Source organism: Euprymna scolopes, chromosome 13 (genome assembly GCF_053919585.1).
Source record: "Euprymna scolopes isolate OS-2025 chromosome 13, ASM5391958v1, whole genome shotgun sequence".
In the NCBI taxonomy this organism is placed as follows: Eukaryota; Metazoa; Mollusca; class Cephalopoda; order Sepiida; family Sepiolidae; genus Euprymna; species Euprymna scolopes.
The window spans coordinates 120,316,541-120,335,985 of NC_136494.1; the positions used below are offsets into that span (position 1 = coordinate 120,316,541).

Genomic DNA, 19,445 nt, shown 5'->3' on the forward strand with positions numbered 1-19,445 from the left:
AAAGGGGGTGAAAGAGGGGGGATGAAAGCAAGGGGGGAAAAGAGAGGCGGAAGGAGAAAGAGAGGGGGAAAGAGAAAGAGAGGTTTGTTTGTTTGTTTAACAACCTATTAACTTTTCTATGGTCATTTAAGATCTTATAGATTTTGTGGAAATTTTGGCATGTTATTGTGTGTACTAAGTTTGGGAGGTTAGTTTAAATTGTTGAAAAGGTTTATCTCTTTCAGAAAGTTTGTTATTTTGGTTAGTTCTATTTTATTGAAGAGATACTCAATGTTGAACTTATGAAAGTATTTATTTTGATATGGAATAAAGTCAACACACTCCAGTAATATATGTTTGACAGTGAGTTTATACTGATATGTTGTGCATAATGGGGGGTTTAGCACCTTCTGTAGGTACAAGCGTGCTATGCAATCAGTTTAATATAACCTTTTTTTTTTTTTTATCTGTTAGAGTTGTTTTTTATGTGCCATTCTCCAATGATTGCTTTAATATTTTGTAGTTTACACATTGATTCCATTCTTCTTGTCATTTGTTCGTGATCATTTTATTAATTTGGGGTTCGTAGTTTGTGTATGTTATTTTGCTGTTAGAGATTTTTCCCTTTGCGGCTCTTTTCGCTTCTTTATTAGCTCTGTCATTTCCATTAAATCCAATATGACTCAGTGTCCAACATAGGATTATTTCTTTATTGTGAGCTGATGTAGTTTGTTCAGTACTTGAATGGTTAGGGGTTCTATTATTGTTTTGGGTTTTTTTAGTGCTTTTGAGGCAACTAGAGAATCTGTGAATAAGATAATTTTTTTTTGTTTACTTTTAGTGATTAGGTCAAGAGTTAAATCAATAGCAATAATTTCAGCACTTTATATTGATGATGCTTTTATTAGTCTTTTGATTAGTTTTCCTCCACAAGATATCGTAGCACTCTCTACTTGACTCTTGAAGCCATCAGTGTTTCTAGGGAGGTGATTAGGGTGATTGATTGTTATGCTTTGGAATTCTAAGTAAGTCTGACGACCTAGTCCACAAATTCCAAAATTTCATCATAACAAGTTTCAAGAAAAAATACACGATTAAACCCGGTTCTCCAACTTCCAACGTAGACCCCTACTACCATGTCTCCTTCTCCAACATCAGGGGTCTACGTTCTAACCTTCCAGAGGTTGAAACCCAATTACAGGAGACTAAACCAGACCTTTTATTTTTAAGTGAAACTGGCATTGGACAGGCTATCTCCCTAGAAGAGTTCGCAATTAAAGGATACTATAACTTAACTTCTAAATCTGACCTCCAAGATCGCCATGGGCATGGAATATGTGCCTATATTAAAGATAGCTTTCCATGTGGTAGGGACATCTCCAGGGAAGATCCTAACTTACCCTATATGTGCTTCCGGGTTGCTTTAGCTCACACTACGGCATTTATATTTACTCTCTATCGCCCCCATAACAGCGGAGTTACTATCTTTCAAAGCATATCTGAGAAAATTGACCAAGTCCTATCTGCTTATCCTTCAGCTAACATTCACGTATGTGGTGACTTCAATGTTCACAACGTCGAATGGTTGACCCACTCAAACAAGACCAATAATGAGGGGAGGTTCTGTCATGATTTCTCCATTGCCTATGACCTCACTCAGATTGTTCAGGAACCCACCAGTGTGCCCGACAATGACGGCCAGTATGCGAGCCTACTCGACCTTTTTCTCACAACTTGCCCTGAACTATGTTCAGTTTCTGTTCTGTCGCCTCTTGGATCTTCCGACCACTCTGTTGTATCAATTAAGATAAAAATGAAATGTAATAAGTCCCCAGACGTACCTCTCCATCGTACAGTATATCGATACACTAAAGCTGACTGGGATAGCTTCCGTACATTTATATCTGATCTACCTCTGCATTCCATGTTTAAAAAGGATGTGTCTTCTATAGTATTAGACCTGATGGAATGGTTAATTGTAGGTATTGACCGTTTTATACCCTATAAAAAGTTTCAGCAAAAACCTAACAGCCAACCATGGTTCTCTCCAGAATGTGCTGCTGCCATTGCGCACAGAAATCACTTTTTCCACTGTTTCCAACGTAATAGATGTATGGAAACTAAAGCCGCTTTCAGGACTGCCAGCAACCATTGTAAGAAAGTAATAAAGAATGCAAGAGAGTTGTATGCTCAATCTGTTAAGTCCAAAGTAGCTGAGCAGCGGCTTGATTCCCACCAGTTTTGGCAAATAGCAAACAGAATCCTGAACAGAAGCGTGTGCTCCGTCCCAACTATTATCAATGGACCTGAGGTAATCTCGTCAGCATCAGACAAAGCCAAACTCTTTGTCAAGAACTTTGCAGCTAATACTACCCTTTGCGATCAAGGCCGCCAACCCCCAATATTTCCTCCTGTATCAGAAAACACGATACGTGATGTTGCCAAGCTAATCAAAAACCTTGATTCCAGTAAAGTAACTGGCCCTGACGGTATTCCAATTATAGTACTCAAAAACTTCAACCTGAACTAGCGCCCATACTTACAAAACTGTTTAAACGTTGTTTTAAGGAGAATTGCTTCCCATCTCCCTGGAAAATTTCATCAGTATGCCCTGTATTTAAGAATTCAGGTGATCGCTCATCCCCCTCTCAGTACAGGCCAATAAGTCTCCTGTGCGTCATGAGTAAGTTGCTGGAATCTGTGTTAAATACAGAAGTAATCAACCATCTCAACAAAAATAACCTTCTTAGTGACACTCAATATGGTTTCCGTTCTGCTAGATCTACAGCAGATGTGCTTACAGTTATATCTTATAGGATTAGCAAATCTCTCGACGGAGGCAACCTTTCTAGGGCAATTGCTCTTGACATATCTAAGGCCTTTGATAGGGTATGGCATAAAGGTTTACTTCATAAGATCTCTAGCTATGGTATTGCTTGAAATGTCTTCTCAATTATTAAATCATTTCTTTCTGATAGGTTTATAAGAGTAGTAGTTGAGAGGCAAAAATCAGAAGCTCACAGTATTAATGCCGGTGTCCCTCAGGGGTCCATCCTGGGCCCAACTCTTTTCTTGATCTACATTAATGATCTTCCAAATCACATCCTTACATCATTTGTAGACATTTATGCTGACGACACTACCATTTATGGTAGCACATCTAAGACAGTAAACGACCAAGTTCTCTCCAATTCTCTCTCCTCTGATCTTGAGCACGTAGTACAATGGGGTAAGGAGTGGCTGGTTACTTTTAATGCATCTAAAACCAAGCTTCTCTCTTTACATCATCAACATTCTGATCCACATCTGGCATCAATTGAAATGAATGGCTCTCGTCTTCAGGAGGCCTCAAGTTTTGACAAGCTTCTTGGCTTGACGATTACTCCCGATCTTAAATGGAACACGTACATCAAATCTGTTGCCAAGGCCGCTGGAAAAATGGTGGGATCTTTCTATCGATCCGGTAGATATCTCACTGCTGATGCTATTCTCTATCTATATAAGAGCCAGGTACGTCCAAGGATGGAATACTGTTGCCACATCTGGGCAGGAGCTGATAGAAAGGACTTGTCCTGCCTTGATAGAGTTCAAAATAGACTTCGTAGCCTCGTAGGAGATGTCCTTTTCTCTTCCTTGCAACCTCTATCTCACAGAAGAGATGTTGCGAGTTTGTCTCTGATGTATCGTTATTTTCATGGAAAGTGTTCGACTGAGCTTCAATCTATGGTCCCCCTTCGCCAAACTTTCACAAGAAACACTCGTCTAGCTGTAAACACTATCAATAATTCCCCCCACTCTTTATCTGTGCCTAAACCTAAACGTAGATTCCATGAACAAAGCTTCTTTCTTAGAACTGCACGCCTGTGGAATTGTCTTCCGTTTTCCTGCTTTCCGGCTGACTACAATATGGTTGTCTTCAAGTCTAACGTAAATAAGTTCTTGATGAGCCGTTCCATATAAGTTATCAAATTTACCAAATTATCATTACTATCGATTACTATATTGTCCAATTTCTACTGTACACTCTTTAACCCTTATCCTTGAGTGGCCTCGTGGCCTTGATAATGTGGTGATGCCTATGTAAAAAAAAAAAATATTACTGGATTTGTTTTGTCCTTAGCTTATTTAATCATGTCAAGTAAAATTTTGTGTTCTTTCAATTGCCATGGTGGGATTTTGGTGATGATTGATTTATAAATGGTATTTATGTTTATTTTGGGGGTCAGTTCTTTAGTTTGTAGGCTGAATGATTTGATTGGTTTGTTGTTTTTCCCCAAATGAGGTTTTACATTCTGATCTGAAGATATGGTCATAGGTTGGGTTTAGTGGATTTGAAGCTATTTTGGTAAAATTGGAGAGCTAGTTTTTTCTTTCATATTGCTAGTGGGGCTTCGTTAGCCTCTACATGGAGGCTTTTTATTAGAGATGTGCTATTGTCAATCTTTGGTGGTGGATTGTTTCAAGTTTTTTTGTTTTGTTTTTTAAGTATGAAGGTCTTGTTCCCCATAGTTCAGTTTGAATCACACTATGGATTGGTACAGTTTTAATAGCTTTTACTTATTTGCTTCCCAATCAATGTGATCTACTATTTTTAATAAGTTGATTTTGTTACATTTTTCTCTTAAGTGATATGGAAGATGAAAGTTTTCGGTCAAATATAATCCCTAGAAATTTATATTTAGCAACTACTTGTATTTGATTTTTATTCAATGTTAAGGGGTCATTGTGCATTTTTCGTAGGTTACAAAAGTGTACACATTTCATTTTGGTTTCTGAAAATTTGAAACCATTTTCTTCTGACGATTTTATTTTGTTTAAGCAAAGTTGGAGTTCATGCTCTATTAGATGAATGTATTTGGATCTACAGTATATTAGAAAATCGTCCATAGAGTGCGCACTGTATTAAGTTAGATTTTTAACAATATTATTTATTTTTATGTTATAACAGAGTTACGACAAAGATACTTCCTTGTGGTACTCCATTTTTTTTACTCTTGAATGTCAGAGAATGTTGTTCCAATTCTTACATTAAATTGTCTGTTTTGTAGAAAGTGTTGGACGAATATTAGCAATCTTCCTTTCAGTCCTAATTCTTTTAGCTCTTTCATAACTCCATATTTCCACATGGGGTCATATGCCTTTTCAGTGTCAAAAAACATAGCTACTAGATGTTCTTTTTTATAAACGCCTCTCTTATAGATGTTTCCAGTCAAATGAAGTAATAAATTATGCTTCTGTATTTGCGAAATTCAGATTGGCATTCGGTTATTAGGTTCTTAGATTCTAGAAACCAGATTAATCTGGTATTTATCTTCTTTCCAATGTTTTCCCAATGCAGCTTCTTAATGTTATTAATCTGAAGTTTGATGACATGATATTGTTTTGGTTTGAAGTGTTGTGTTTGGCAATTGAAATTATCGCGGCTTGCTTCCACATTTAAGGGATATGTGTTCTGCTCAACAACTTTTACTCTCTGCAGAGGGACAGTTGGTGTTTTCTAGTGCCTTACCGATAGGGCCAAGAGAGAGAGAGGGGGGAGGGGGGAGAGAGAGGGGGGGGAAGAGAGAGAGAGCGAGAGAGAGAGAGAGAGGGGGGGGAAGAGAGAGAGGGGGAAGAGAGAGAGAGAGAGAGAGAGAGAGTGGAAGAGAGAGAGAGAGGGGGAGAGAGAGGGGGAGAGAAAGTGGAAGAGAGAGTGGAAGAGAGTGGAAGAGAGAGTGGAAGAGAGAGTGAGAGAGAGGGGAAGAGAGAGTGAGGAAAAAGAGAGAGAGGGGGAAAGAGAGAGAGAGGGGAAAAGAGAGAGAGAGGGGAAAAGAGAGAGAGAGGGGAAAAGAGAGAGAGGGAAAAGAGAGAGAGGGAAAAGAGAGAGAGGGAAAAGAGAGAGAGGGAAAAGAGAGAGAGAGGGAAAAGAGAGAGAGAGGGAAAAGAGAGAGAGAGGGAAAAGAGAGAGAGAGGGAAAAGAGAGAGAGGGGGAAGAGAGAGAGACAGGGGGAAAAGAGAGAGAGGGGGAAAAGAGAGAGAGGGGGAAAAGAGAGAGAGGGGGAAAAGAGAGAGAGGGGGAAAAGAGAGAGAGGGGGAAAAGAGAGAGAGGGGGAAAAGAGAGAGAGGGGGAAAAGAGAGAGAGAGGGGGAAAAGAGAGAGAGAGGGGGAAAAGAGAGAGAGAGGGGGAAAAGAGAGAGAGGGGGAAAAGAGAGAGAGGGGGAAAAGAGAGAGAGGGGGAAAAGAGAGAGAGGGGGAAAAGAGAGAGAGAGGGGGAAAAGAGAGAGAGGGGGGAAAAGAGAGAGAGGGGGGAAAGAGAGAGAGGGGGAAAAGAGAGAGAGGGGGAAAGAGAGAGAGGGGGGAAAGAGAGAGAGGGGGGAAAGAGAGAGAGGGGGGGAAAGAGAGAGAGGGGGGAAAAGAGAGAGAGGGGGGAAAAGAGAGAATGGGTGGAGAGAGAATGGGTGGAGAGAGAATGAGGGAAGAGAAAGAGAGCCGGGAAAAAGAGAACTAGAAGGGGAGGGGGGAAAAGAGAACTAGAAGGGGAGGGGGAAAAGAGAACTAGAAGGGGAGGGGGAAAAGAGAACTAGAAGGGGAGGGGGAAAAGAAAGGGTATCTTATGATTTCACAAGAGAGTTTAAAAATATTTGGACATTCTAAAATACTTTCATAAATAATATCAATCTCTGAACATGTTCATAAATAGGCACATGATGCACCACAATCCAGAGCATAAAAGACTTTACCACAGCAGTCCTAGGATAACTTGCAAGAAGTGACTAGCCATTCATGATATTACTGCCAAAAACAAACAACTTACTTAGTTGTCAGTTACTTATTGATGATTGTCTCCTATTTCTTTTCTCCTTTTATTTCATGGTCCATTTTAGGCATAACGATTTTATTGTATATAGAAGAATACATTGTAGGTAAACTCATTATATAATATATATGCTTTCAAGGTTTTATCTTTTGTATATTTGGTATTAAATAAGGACATCAACATTATCATATAGACTTTTGATTTTAAAATAATATTCAGTATAAGTCCAATTTTTCATTTTAAAAAAAAAACGGATAGGAGAAACAAACTATATAATGAAAAAGAAATTTAAATAATAAAAAAGAGAAAACTTTAAACTTACACAGATTCTAAAAAAGATTTCTCTGCCTCATCCCAGGAAACAAGTGATGAGGTAAGCTCTTTCCTCAGATAATGTACTGCAAAAAAAAAAAAAATTGTCTCCATTAAATTTACTATTTATATTCTACTAGTACGACATATATATATATATATACATACGACACAATAACATTAACACATCGGTTGACATCAGATCACCGAAGTTAAGCAATGATGAACCTGGCCAGTACCAGATGGGTGACCATTTTGGAAAGCTAGGCACTGTATGTACCACACCATCATAGAAATTTCCAGGTTGGTATTTGGGGGCGTGTTTAACTCATGGAGGGCGGGGGGATACACCCCCACATCAAGATGGAAAGCAACGGGGAAACTATCATTTTTACTTATCTTACCGAGATTACCATGGCTCTACAATTTGGAGAGCTGTGGTCACTGACGCTGTTAAAACAGTGGGGCCACTGGATGCATGCATGCAGCATGACTATCTGGCATTGCCCATGTCTTATATAAATATAATAACAATGATGAATAAAAACAATGTAAATATTAATTAGAAAACTTAACAGAGGAAAATATATATATCTAAATCTATATATATAATATACATATTCAGAATTAAAACCTCCAAAATATTTTCTTCATTAGACATTTTGTACAATCATCTAATTATAATAATCAATAAGGGACCATATCTTGCTTATCATCCTTTCTGGAGAGCAGAAACAGAAAATTAAAAAGAGCAGAAAATCATGACTATAACCAGAAATCCTTCTATAAACCAAAGCAAATTTTTATTTTTGTTCCAATCCAAAGTGCACATTTTGGGGGAGTTGGATTTTCTTCACATGAAAAATTCTGCCCTAAATTGGGAAGTTCTTCAAAAGAAAGAGAAAAAAAAACATTTCTGTGAAGATTACCTCGTTCTTCCTGACATCCAAAATAGACAATGGAAGCTGGAACAAGATCAGCCTGAAATGATAAAAACACAAAACAAACAGATTGAAAATGAGCCAGGCATTAATGAAGAGGAAATTTATTCCAAACCCTGTTCTTCTGGCCAAGTACAAAACATAATACAATAGAAGAATGTGAAAATAAGTGAACAATACTCCAATCAATGGAATTTTAATATAAAAACAAGTCAAAACAAAAACAATCGGACAAGGAGAAGAGAGAGAGAAGCTAGCGACACACTTCTGTCATTGTCTAACTGACCAGTACCATGAATGGATTAGTTTAATAGCAGAAAAGTCCAGAAAAGCAAAGTTATTGTAGCTTATTTATATGTAGTAAATGTATAGCAAAAGGGTCTAAAGAAACAAATGTGAAGAAAATGGCGGTGTGTTTTAAAGTGGCGAACCGTTCGTTTAATGGTGGAAGAAATGAATAGCATAATTTGAAAATGTCTACTTCTCAGCCAATCAGCTGGGTTAGATTTCAGCAAGGGAGAAATTATTATTTGTGTAAGTGAAAAGTGGTAAGAGTATGCGATGTGTATGAATTCAGTAACTAGTTAACGATAGCGTAGATACAGGAAATCAGGAAAAAGTATAACGCGGTGAAGAATGGGGTTATAAGAGGACTTATGGAATAGGGGGTAAAATTGGAACTACTTCTTTTGTATTAATTTATTTTTTATTGCACACTGTTATCCTCATCTTTATTGATTGTTGTTTCACAACATTTTGGCCAACTATTCCTCTGGCCTTCGTCTTTTATAGGTTATGACAGTGATGATGTCGTTCCTAGGAATAAATGTAATTTAATATTACAAATTAATGTGTTTTATATAATGCTTTGATATTATGAATTAATGTGTCTTAAACATCATTCAATAGTTAAATAAGGTAATGGCTAATAGTGTAAACATAATAAATTTGTATGTGCTATCTGTTGTTGTAAACCTACAGTATTTTGGTTCAGAGGGGAAAAACTGTGCCTCTTTTATTATATATAGGAATAAAAACATAAAAAAAACTCATTTTGTTTACTCCTTTTCACCTTAAACAAGACATATTGCCACTTGGAATATAAGAGGCTACTGTTTGAAATTATGTCTAACAGGGGACTGTGGGGAGTTGAGATGTCTGTTCACATTACATTTAAACTTCTGCAGATTAGTACAGTCAGGGAAGCAGGAAATGGGGAGGGAATTCCAAAGTCTAGCAGTCTGAGGGAAGAAACTATTAAAGTAAAAGACTTTTCTGGTATCTAGGGGTCTCAACAGTGAAGAGACAAGATTTTGCTGCTTGTCCGATTAATTTTCTGAATTTTAAAAAGTGGAATTCCACTAAAAGGAATACCTCTTGTTTATATGCATATTATTCACTGTTAAACTAATTAATCAATCATTATGAAAATTAGAAAATAATAAGTGTAAGAATGAATAATGTGGACTATATTTACTTTAAATTTGAAACAGAGAGCCTTCCCCAAAATTGGAGTGACACGGTTCTGCTCCCTTTCTCCAAAAAGGGAGACAAACGATGCTGCAGTAACTACTGTAGAATAAGTCTCATTGACATTACCGCCAAAATGTGCTTCTTTATTACTGAAGAGGTTTCAGAGAAAATGTGACACCAGAGTAAGACACAACCAATGCAGAATCTATCCAGGCCGTGGCTGCACAGATCAGATTTTTACGCCGTGCTGAATCCTTGAACATTGCTGGAGCTTTCAGCAGAAAACACCTGTGTACTTCATCGACTTTGCCACTGCCTGTGACTGTCAACTGTGAAGCTCTTTAGCAGATAATGCAGGCAGACAGAATCCCACCAAAACAGCTAAATTTGATCAAAGCTGTCTACCTATCCACATGCACAAAGTTTCAGAACAGTTTCAGATGGTTCGCTGTTACACACAAGATGGTTCGCTGTTACACACAAGTCCTAGGAGGTGATTTGTTTGTAGTAGACAGTTCCACAGAACAAAATATTCTTACCGTGTCGAAACCCAGGAAAGAACATGTGAAATTGCTCCAAAAAACGTTTAATATTTATGAAGCAATTCTGGTTTCTGATTGGTTGGTAGCAGAACGTGAATTAATTTGATTTGTCAGTTCTTAGCAGCATCGTTTATAAATAGAATCGTCCGCCTGTGTGGGATCATACCCCATTATACACCCAAAATATTGCAACATCCTCCCTATTTTTTATAATGGGGAAGTCCCTTGTGTTTGTTTTGCTCAAAACTAAATATATATTTCTATATTCACTTAGACATAACAAAAATTAGAAATCATTTGGATCTTAGAATTTTAGCAATTAAAAAGACGCCATTTTTAATTGTGTTCAAATGTCAAAAAGGAAAATTACAAAGAGTTTTTTTTTTGTTTTTTTTTAAGCAAAAGTATTAGTTACGCATTAGTAGGTTAAAGTAAATAAAATGGATACAATTTAACGTCTTGTCCAGGACTATTTTTTTTTTTTCTGATATATAGAAATCTATATACTCTGAGCATTACCCCTAGGGTTTTCCGCTGATATTCATGCAAAAAAGTAAGAGTCTTCTCATAAGTGGAACTTCGCTGGTCTGTATTTTTAATTTTTTTAATATCTGTGAATTTTACACACCGGATTCTTTTTATTTTATTTTTTTCGGGAAAATATACCTCTGTCGGCTTTAATATTCAATTTACTCTTTTTCTCTATATATGCGAAGCAAGTTGAACCAAATATATGCATTCTGCTTAAATTTGGGTTTTTACCGCAGAAAGATTCATATGGAGTTTTAGAGAGTGTTTTGTTAAAGCACCTGTTGCATATATAAGCTGCCGCCATAAGTGCATACGTCCAGAGGTTTTTAGGCAGTTTTGATTCAATGAGTAGGCATCTTGCCATTTCAAAAAGTGTCCGCCACGCACTTTCAGCAGTCCTGTTTTGGTGTGGCGATCTAGGAGCTGATGTTTCATGCCTGATATGATGGTTAATTAGTAAAAGTTCAAAGTCTTTATTGGTGAATTCCGTACCGTTGTCAGAGCGAATACACTTGATTTCACCGTAGGGGGCCATGTCGGCTAGATATTTCTTAGTTGCTAGCAGGGTATCAGATTTGTTCTTTAAAAAGTAAACCATTATTAAACCTGAATGGTCATCTACGAAATTCAACACATATCTATAATTTCTCTGGCCATTGGTTCTACGGGACCGTTCAAGTCACAATGCACCATTAATAGGATTTTTTTGGCCTTTTTGTCTGGTATCTTATTTTGATAGTTTGTTATTTTCCCTTGCATACAGACGTCGCAGTTGAAGGTTTTTGATGTTTGTATTTGCATTCCATCAACTACAGTCAGCAACTTTTTGATATCAGGAATATTGCAGTGTCCAAGAATTTTATACCATGTCTGTAGATCATGGCAGGCGGTTTTTGATTGGACTACGCTATTTAAATAATATAGTCTTCCATTTTCTTTAATGTCGAATATAGTTCCATTCGGGCATACCAGTTTTGATTTATTGGGGCTAAAGTTTATATTTGCACCTTATTTTGTGGCAGCTTGTACAGAAAATATATTTTGTTTAAATTTTGGGATTAGAAGAGCGTTTTCTAGAATACAGAAACACAGTTCACCTTTATTGTTCTTTAGCGAGATTTTCACATTGCCTCTTTTCAAAACGATATCATTGACTCGACTCCCGTCAGCTAGTTCTACAAAATGATTTTGTGGCTTAAAGTTGGGATCGAAATTGATAAAATCAGATTCCTTTGTAATCACGTGCTGTGGCCCCACAATCGACAAGAAAATTATCATTGTTTCTTGAAGCATCAAATGTACACGAAAATAAAAATGTATGTTCGCTAACAGAGCTCTCTATATTTTTAATGTAGTCGCCATTTTGAGTCCTGTATCTACATTGGAAACTCTTGTGATTAGGTCGTCCACAATTATAGCAAATAATTTTTGTACTTTTCTTAGGAAAAAACTTGCTTTTGGCAAAGTTGCGCTTTTTATTCCTGGCATGGGTATAATTCGATTTTGGTGTTTTTATGTGTGTATTTTTAAATTTCATGATATTTGTGGATTCGTTTTTTCTGTGATCATTTTTTCAGTTTCTTCGTAGCTTCTGAGTGCTACCTTGAATTGGCTAAAAGTCATGGGCTTTTCTTTCTGGGTTATCACGGTGGTAAATGGCTTGAAATCACTCAGTAATCCCTTAAGGACCACGGAAATTAACAGACTGTCACTTATAACTTCACCAGACATTTTTAAAGAATTTGCAGTTGTCTCGGCTCTTACAATATAATCAGTAATAGTTTCGGCTTCCATTCGTTTTAGAGAGGTCAGTTCAGTGTATAAAGAAATAATTTGGAGTTTTCCTTTCGATAAACATTGCTCTCTCAATGTTTAATGTTTTGCAGCCGTCGTCCAGGGCTTCTTTCATTACCAGTAATAGACTTCGGTCATCTAAACACTGTATTAATTCCGCAAAGACAGTTGCGTTCTTTTCAATGAAGTTGGGGTCGTTTCTGTTTTCAGGTTGTGTTTGTAATACTTTGTGTAGCTTTTGGATTCGTAGATATCCCAGAAATTTAACTTGCCACAATTCGAATTTTGATTCGGATCCATCGAGATAAAGACGCACGCTGGGCCCATAACCTCTAGAAGTGTAAGCCATTTTGAGTTTCAGAACAGTTTCAGATGGTTCGCTGTTACACACAAGTCCTAGGAGGTGATTTGTTTGTAGTAGACAGTTCCACAGAACAAAATATTCTTACCGTGTCAAAACCTGGGAAAGAACATGTGAAATAGCTCCAGAAAAGGTTTAATATTTATGAAGCAATTCTGGTTTCTGATTGGTTGGTAGCAGAACGTGAATTAATTTGATTTGTCAGTTCTTAGCAGCATCGTTTATAAATAGAATCGTCCGACTGTGTGGGATCATACCCCATTATACACCCAAAATATTGCAACAGTCCGCACATACGGTCAAGTTTAACTTCTTCGAAATATATTTGGAAGTTCATCAAGGCTGGGTTCTCTCACCTACATTCTTCAACTATGCGATCAATCAGATCACCTCCAACTCTCTAACCAATTTCCCAGGTGTCACGGTGAGCCATGAACTATGCATCTCTGATCTCGACTATGGTGATGGCAGAGCTATCCTAGATGAAAGCTTTGATGACTTTCAAGCAGCTATTACTCAGATATAGACTTTTGCTTCAAAAATAGAAATGAAGATCAAAGTGACAAAGACAAAATTACTAACAGCTGAATTCTCCACAAACGATTTACAACCAATTGTCCCTGACAGAGAAATCCTTGACGAGATCCTATGTTTCAAATACCTAGGCTCTATTATCACCACAACAGACCAAGGTGAGGATGATACTGGCAATCGTATCAATAATGCCCATGTCACCTTCACACCCGACTCTGGTCCAGAAATTAAATAAAATCCAGTACAAAAATCTGAATATACCAAGCTCTTGTCTGCACCACTCTCCTATATGGATGCAAAACCTGACCAGTATGAGTTTGTGACTTGCACAGACTGGAAGCTTTTGATCACCAATGTCTATGCCACATTCTTCTGGCACCATTTCATCCATTGGTGCTGCTGGATAATATCCTTCCTTTCAAAACATCTCTGATGGTTTGGTCACACTCGCCAGCAACCAGATGACTTCATCCATAGCTCCATCAACCCAACTCCAATCCAGGAGTGGAAGAAACGACGCAGTGGTCAGCTGAAAATTTGCTTCAGCACGGTGAAGCAAAATGTCAAGCTGATCCTATGTTCTAGCCTCTACAGAGTGTGCTGCTGAAACCGCAAATTGCTGGACCTGATATCGACTGCAGCTTCAAACCAACGTGCCTGGGCGACGTCTATACAAGATGTAAAGAATTCAGTTGGAGGAGTCAGCTCAACCGACCCGCAATGAATGCTGACAAAACAACTAAAAGAAAAAACAATGTGTGGAAGCCCTTTGTGAAAAATTCAGATACATTTATTTTGTAAAATTAAAAAAAAATAAATATTAGACATCAATTAATATTCATCAAATATCAGTTTCTTTAGTGTAATTTAACAGATTTTCTATTTGAAAATACACTCTCTAAATATATTACATCGATATTTCTCCCTACATACAATGAAGAAGTTTCATAATTGAAACAAAATATCAAATCAATATAAGCATGCTTTTTAAGTAGCATGTTTTTTGCTTGTTTCTATATGTGCACATACATACAAACATTCACACGCATTATATATAAACATACAAATTTCAGAAGCTTTTATTGCTAGGACATCTAATGTTTTTTAGGTTCAGTACATTTTCTTATATGGTTCTGTACTCTTAAGATTTTAGTCAAGAAGACCGAAAAGTGGTGTGTGGGGAGGAGGGGTTGCTGACACTTTTGAGGTTTTGGTGGGACTACTTATAAAGGGGGCAAGTGGAGCAGTGATGGATATAAGGTGGGGATTGGGGGTTGATCCTAAAAATAGTCTGAGATATCAGCTTGCACTTGATGGGTTTTCCATGCTGAAATTAGTTTCATCACAATTCTTTGATTCAGCCCCTCCCCCGCCCTTCAGGTGGATTTAAAAGTTTCTTGTTACACATCTTGAGTTGTATTGGCATTGTATTTACTTTGACAAGATTGCATCAAACACTTTCTGCCCGAGTAAAGAATGGTATTTTAGTCGATGCTCAGATCTCACAGATTAACAGGGTGCATATGGTAGGTCCGTGCTTCTACAATAAAATAGGAATGCATTTCAGAATACGTCTTCTCTTTCAATCGGACTGCGGTAAAAAAAAAAAAAAAAAAATTGTGGAGATAAAATCTTGTGTAACATTTTACACACACACACATATATATGTTGTATCACAGCCCTTCAATGTGGTTAGAAATGGGATCATGCTTCAAACTGATTTACAAACTGAGTTGTGTATTGTAAGCAACAAGCTATATATTATTGCCACGTGTTAAAAAAAATCTATAAATTTTTATATATTCACAATCATCAGCTACCTAGTTTTTTTTTACACTTTTCTACTCTCATGAACTTTTCTTTAAAGAATATATACACATACATATTAAACAAGTTCAAATGTATTTATAAAATGAATTTAAAACCAATATTCTTTCAAAAATGCTCATTATGAGGAAGAGCTTTATAAATATTTATTATAAATCATTTGACTTACACAAATGCAATTGCCAAACTAATTTTTTATGTAATACTAGCCTGGGTGCCTTGTGTTGCCCGGGTGTTTGTTGAGCAAAAAAAAAAAAAAAAAAAAGTGGTAGCAGGCAGGCAGGCTTGAACCCATACCGCGAAGGAGGAAGAGAAGTGAGAGAAACAAAAAAGTGACATCTTTGCTGTTGCATCCATCGCCAAACCAGAAGTGGCAAAGGTTTTAATTAAGGCTAGTCAATCGAAAAGAGGGGATGACTTTCGAAAATATTGGCGAAAAAAGCAACCCCTGCTTGTAGAAAAGTGGCCAGTTGAGGGTGAAGGCATTAATGTTTTAGCCAATTTTTCTATATTTTTCATCTGAAGGGTCGTGCTTCAAAACGATACTGATCTCGTGAGAATCTGTCGCCTCTGTCGAAAGTTTTAGGCAGTTATACATACATGCATGCATACATACATTTAAACAGACAGATGAGATTTATATTATAGATATATATATATATATATATATATATACTGCATATCAAATTATTAACGAGTTTACATTTTTTTAAATATTTAAGAAACAAGTGAATAAAAATCCATGAAACTTTGAGAAAGTGCTTACAATACTATTCAGCTATTCCAGTTAGAAAATAAGTATTTAAAGCAGTATTAGCAAAACTAATGCAGAAGATAAGAACATCTGTTGATTTCAGTGCGTCAAGTTATTAACGAGGTTGAGAAAAAAACACAATATACCATAACTTGTTTATTGAAATAATTTTCAAACATTAAATGAACTAGAAAAAATGCTTAGAACACAATAACTACATAGCAATTTCTACGTTGACATAATTAGTAGAGGATATGCGATCCTTTTTATGAATGACTTGTAAAAGACGTTGGTCCACAGAATTCATCAAATTTGTGATTTTGTCAACAGTTATTCCTCATGATACCTCTTGAAGCACATCCCACAACTCATCTTTGCTCTTAAATTGGTGTCCACTTATATAGAGGCGTCGCTTCATGATACTCTAAAGGTTCTCAATTGATTTCAAATCTGGTGAATTTGCAGGCCACTCCATCTTCCGTCACCCAGAGAACCTCAGTTGTTGCAAATACTCTTTGCTTTTGTTTGCTGCATGCAAGGGAGCATTATCCTGCAAAGAAATAATGGTTCTTCTGAACGTCAACCTTTGCTTCTTCAGCCATGGTTCAAAGTGCTCCTTCAGAAAAGCTATGTAAGCATTTGACGACATTTTTTCACCTTCTGGGACTCTCCATGGGCCAACTAAAGTACCTCCGATAATCCCAGTCCAAGTCATTATCCCACCACCTGTTTGGTGCCTTAAACGCTGATGATGATGTCGTCTATCTAGGACCCATCCCTTGCTCCAGCCATCTAGCCATCAAGAGTAACATGCACTTCATCTGTGAACAAAACTTTGGAAAAATCTGTTTTCATTTTGTCCTATGCCCATTTCAATCGGTTTTGTATGTGACATTGCTTTAATGGAGGCTTTGTCACAGGCTTAGCAGACTTTGCCACCTCTTTCAGAAAGCGACAGAGTACTTTTTGAAACATTCTTCAATCTGGCTTGGACAAAGACTTCTCGACTTGTCTGACCAGAGTTCTTAATAACTTCACTTTAAGTTGGAGTAGAGAACAGCATGAAACAACTTTAGATTTACCTTTATCAGCTCTCTTACGTACCTTTGTAGGGTTCTTGACAAAGTTCTTCACAGTTTGATGGTACTTTCTTATCATTTTCGATATTTCGAGGGTAGTTTTAACTTTTGTTAGCTGTTCTGGAATAGTACTCTTTTCAGAACTACTTAAATAACCTTTACGCCCCATTTTCTTGACGAAATAAACTGCCTTGTTAATAATTCGACACACCTTAAATACCGTGGATTCAGCAATTACAATGGCAAGTTGTTTACATTGAGCAGAACAGTACGAAAATTTCACAGTATGCGCAGCTCAGAATTGCCAATGTTTCCAAAGCTTTTGATACGAAACTACCGGTAAGTTTCTGAAACTGGTAAAAAAATGTTATCTCGTTAACAATTTGACATGCAGTGTATACAGTGGCGCCAAAAAGAAAGTCTGCACTTGTCATTTTTTCAAAAACTGCAAATTTAAGCTAAATTGATTGTAACTGGTTAAACAACCTATACCTGATTTTATTTGCCTTTTATTCTTCTATAATTTTACCTGTTCATATTTGACTTTTAATTGAAGTATCCTAGTGTTCATGTCAATTTAAAAAATTAACTTCAAATTGAGAAGGCAAAAAGAAACTCTGCACATTGGAAAATTGTTATTTAAATGTAACTTTAGGACATTAATGCAACAGAAATACAACAGGAACACAATAAACTAGTTACTATTTAGTAGCATAGCACTTCTGCAATTTGATAGCCTGAAATTTTTTCGGCATTCCTTGAATTAGTCTGCAGCAATACTCCAGTGAAAGGGTATCCCACTTCTCTTTAATTTTTGTCCAAAGTTCTTCCAGATTTGACATTTTACTATTACGTAGCTGTTGCTTGATATAATGCCATACGTTTTTGCTAGGATTGAGGTCTGGAGATTGTGTAGGCCAATCAAAACATGAAATATCTTGCTCTTCCAGGAACCTCTTGACATTGCCAGCTGTGTGAATGAGAGCCTTATTCTGCATGAAGATGGGATTATCATCCAAATTCCGACCAAAGTAGGGTAGAAAATGCTCAGTCTGTTTACCTTCTCAATTTGAAGTTAATTTTTTAAATTGATGTGAATACTAGGATGCTTCAATTACAAGTCAAATATGAACAGGTAAAATTATAGCGGAATAAAAGGTGAATCAAATGAGGTATAGGTTGTTTAAACTGTTGCGTTCAATTTAGCTTAAATTTGTGGTTTTTGATAAAATGACAAGTGCACATTCTTCTTGTTTTTTTTTTTTGCACCACTGTGTATATATATTTCCCCAAAGCCTCTGGCCTTGATGAAGGGGAGACTAAAACTTGTGCTATGGTTTCAAATAGTCTGAAATAACAGCAAGGGGAAACGATTCTAAATATTTCTTATGTTATATCTCCTCTCTTTTGGAAATAGGGTACGATTATGAATATTTCTAGTATTAAATAATCTTTATACACTGTGAAATTTAGTTTATGTATGAAAACCTCAGAGGGGAGATATAATATATGAGAAATATTTGGAATCAAGTCTCCACTTGCTGTTATTTCAGATCATTTGAAACCATAGCAGAAAGTTTTAATCTCCCCTCCATCAAGGCCAGAGGTTTTAGGGAAATATCAGATATTTTGTAATTCATATGCAAAACTAGCACAACAAATGACTGTGATTGAAACATTTTATAGCTGTAAAAAAGTGCAAAAAATAGGCTTTGGATAATGGATGATCCCCTTAAGGGCAAATGTCAAATAGCCAACTACATAATTCAGGTCATTACCTTTCCAACGAGTTTTCATTTGTTGAATTCTGATCAATGGTTGCTGAGATTTGGAACTTATAAAATTGCCAAAAAAGGTTTTATATCTATATATGAATGTATCTATACTGGTAGCCAAATTGAATATTGAAATGTTCATATCTTTCATTCTATGGGATGAAACTACATAAAATTTTGATTTGCAGGTTTTTGGAAGATTATAATACTATTCTATGATTAAAAATTTATGACAATCGTAAAAAAAAACTATATTTTCAAACCAATAAAATATACCCAAATTTTCCTACATTTGTAGATACAGTGTCCTGCAGACTAGCTTTCGTTTTGCTGCTTTGGTTGTCTTCCCTGTGGCCTTATGCGATATAAGTAAAATATTTTCGCTTGTTTTCTTTTCTTTATAAAAGGTAAATGGTTTCCATAATGTTTTATTGTTAAAGTGTTTTTTATTTGATAAATCTGAAGAAGGGCTGTTCTCGTGAAAATTTTCAAACGACATAATGTTTGGATTTGTCCAAATAGTCTTGAAACAATTGTAACTAACGATGAAATACACTAATTGTTGCTATCAACCTATTCTTAGATGAGAATTTTTGTTTATATATATATATAATTTAGTAGAAATGGTAATTAATAAAAAAACTGAAGAAAGTGCTCAATACTGTTGTAGAGCAAATATGCGTTTTATTTTTTATTAACGGGCCGGGTAGCTGAAACAATAGTGTAACTTAACAGAAAGATACGGTA

General features: G+C 36.5%; 1 protein-coding gene across 1 annotated transcript in view; it reads right to left on the reverse strand.

Moving 5' to 3' along the window:
* Nucleotides 1-19,445, reverse strand: part of LOC145292172 (tether containing UBX domain for GLUT4-like) — a 189,785-nt gene that overhangs the window by 37,757 nt on the left and 132,583 nt on the right. The window contains exons 15-16 of the mRNA XM_080138434.1: nucleotides 8,017-8,068; nucleotides 7,098-7,173 (exon numbers count right to left, since the gene is read on the reverse strand). Of these exons, the coding sequence (XP_079994560.1) occupies nucleotides 7,098-7,173; nucleotides 8,017-8,068 (128 nt within the window). The remainder of the gene's footprint in view (nucleotides 1-7,097; nucleotides 7,174-8,016; nucleotides 8,069-19,445) is intronic.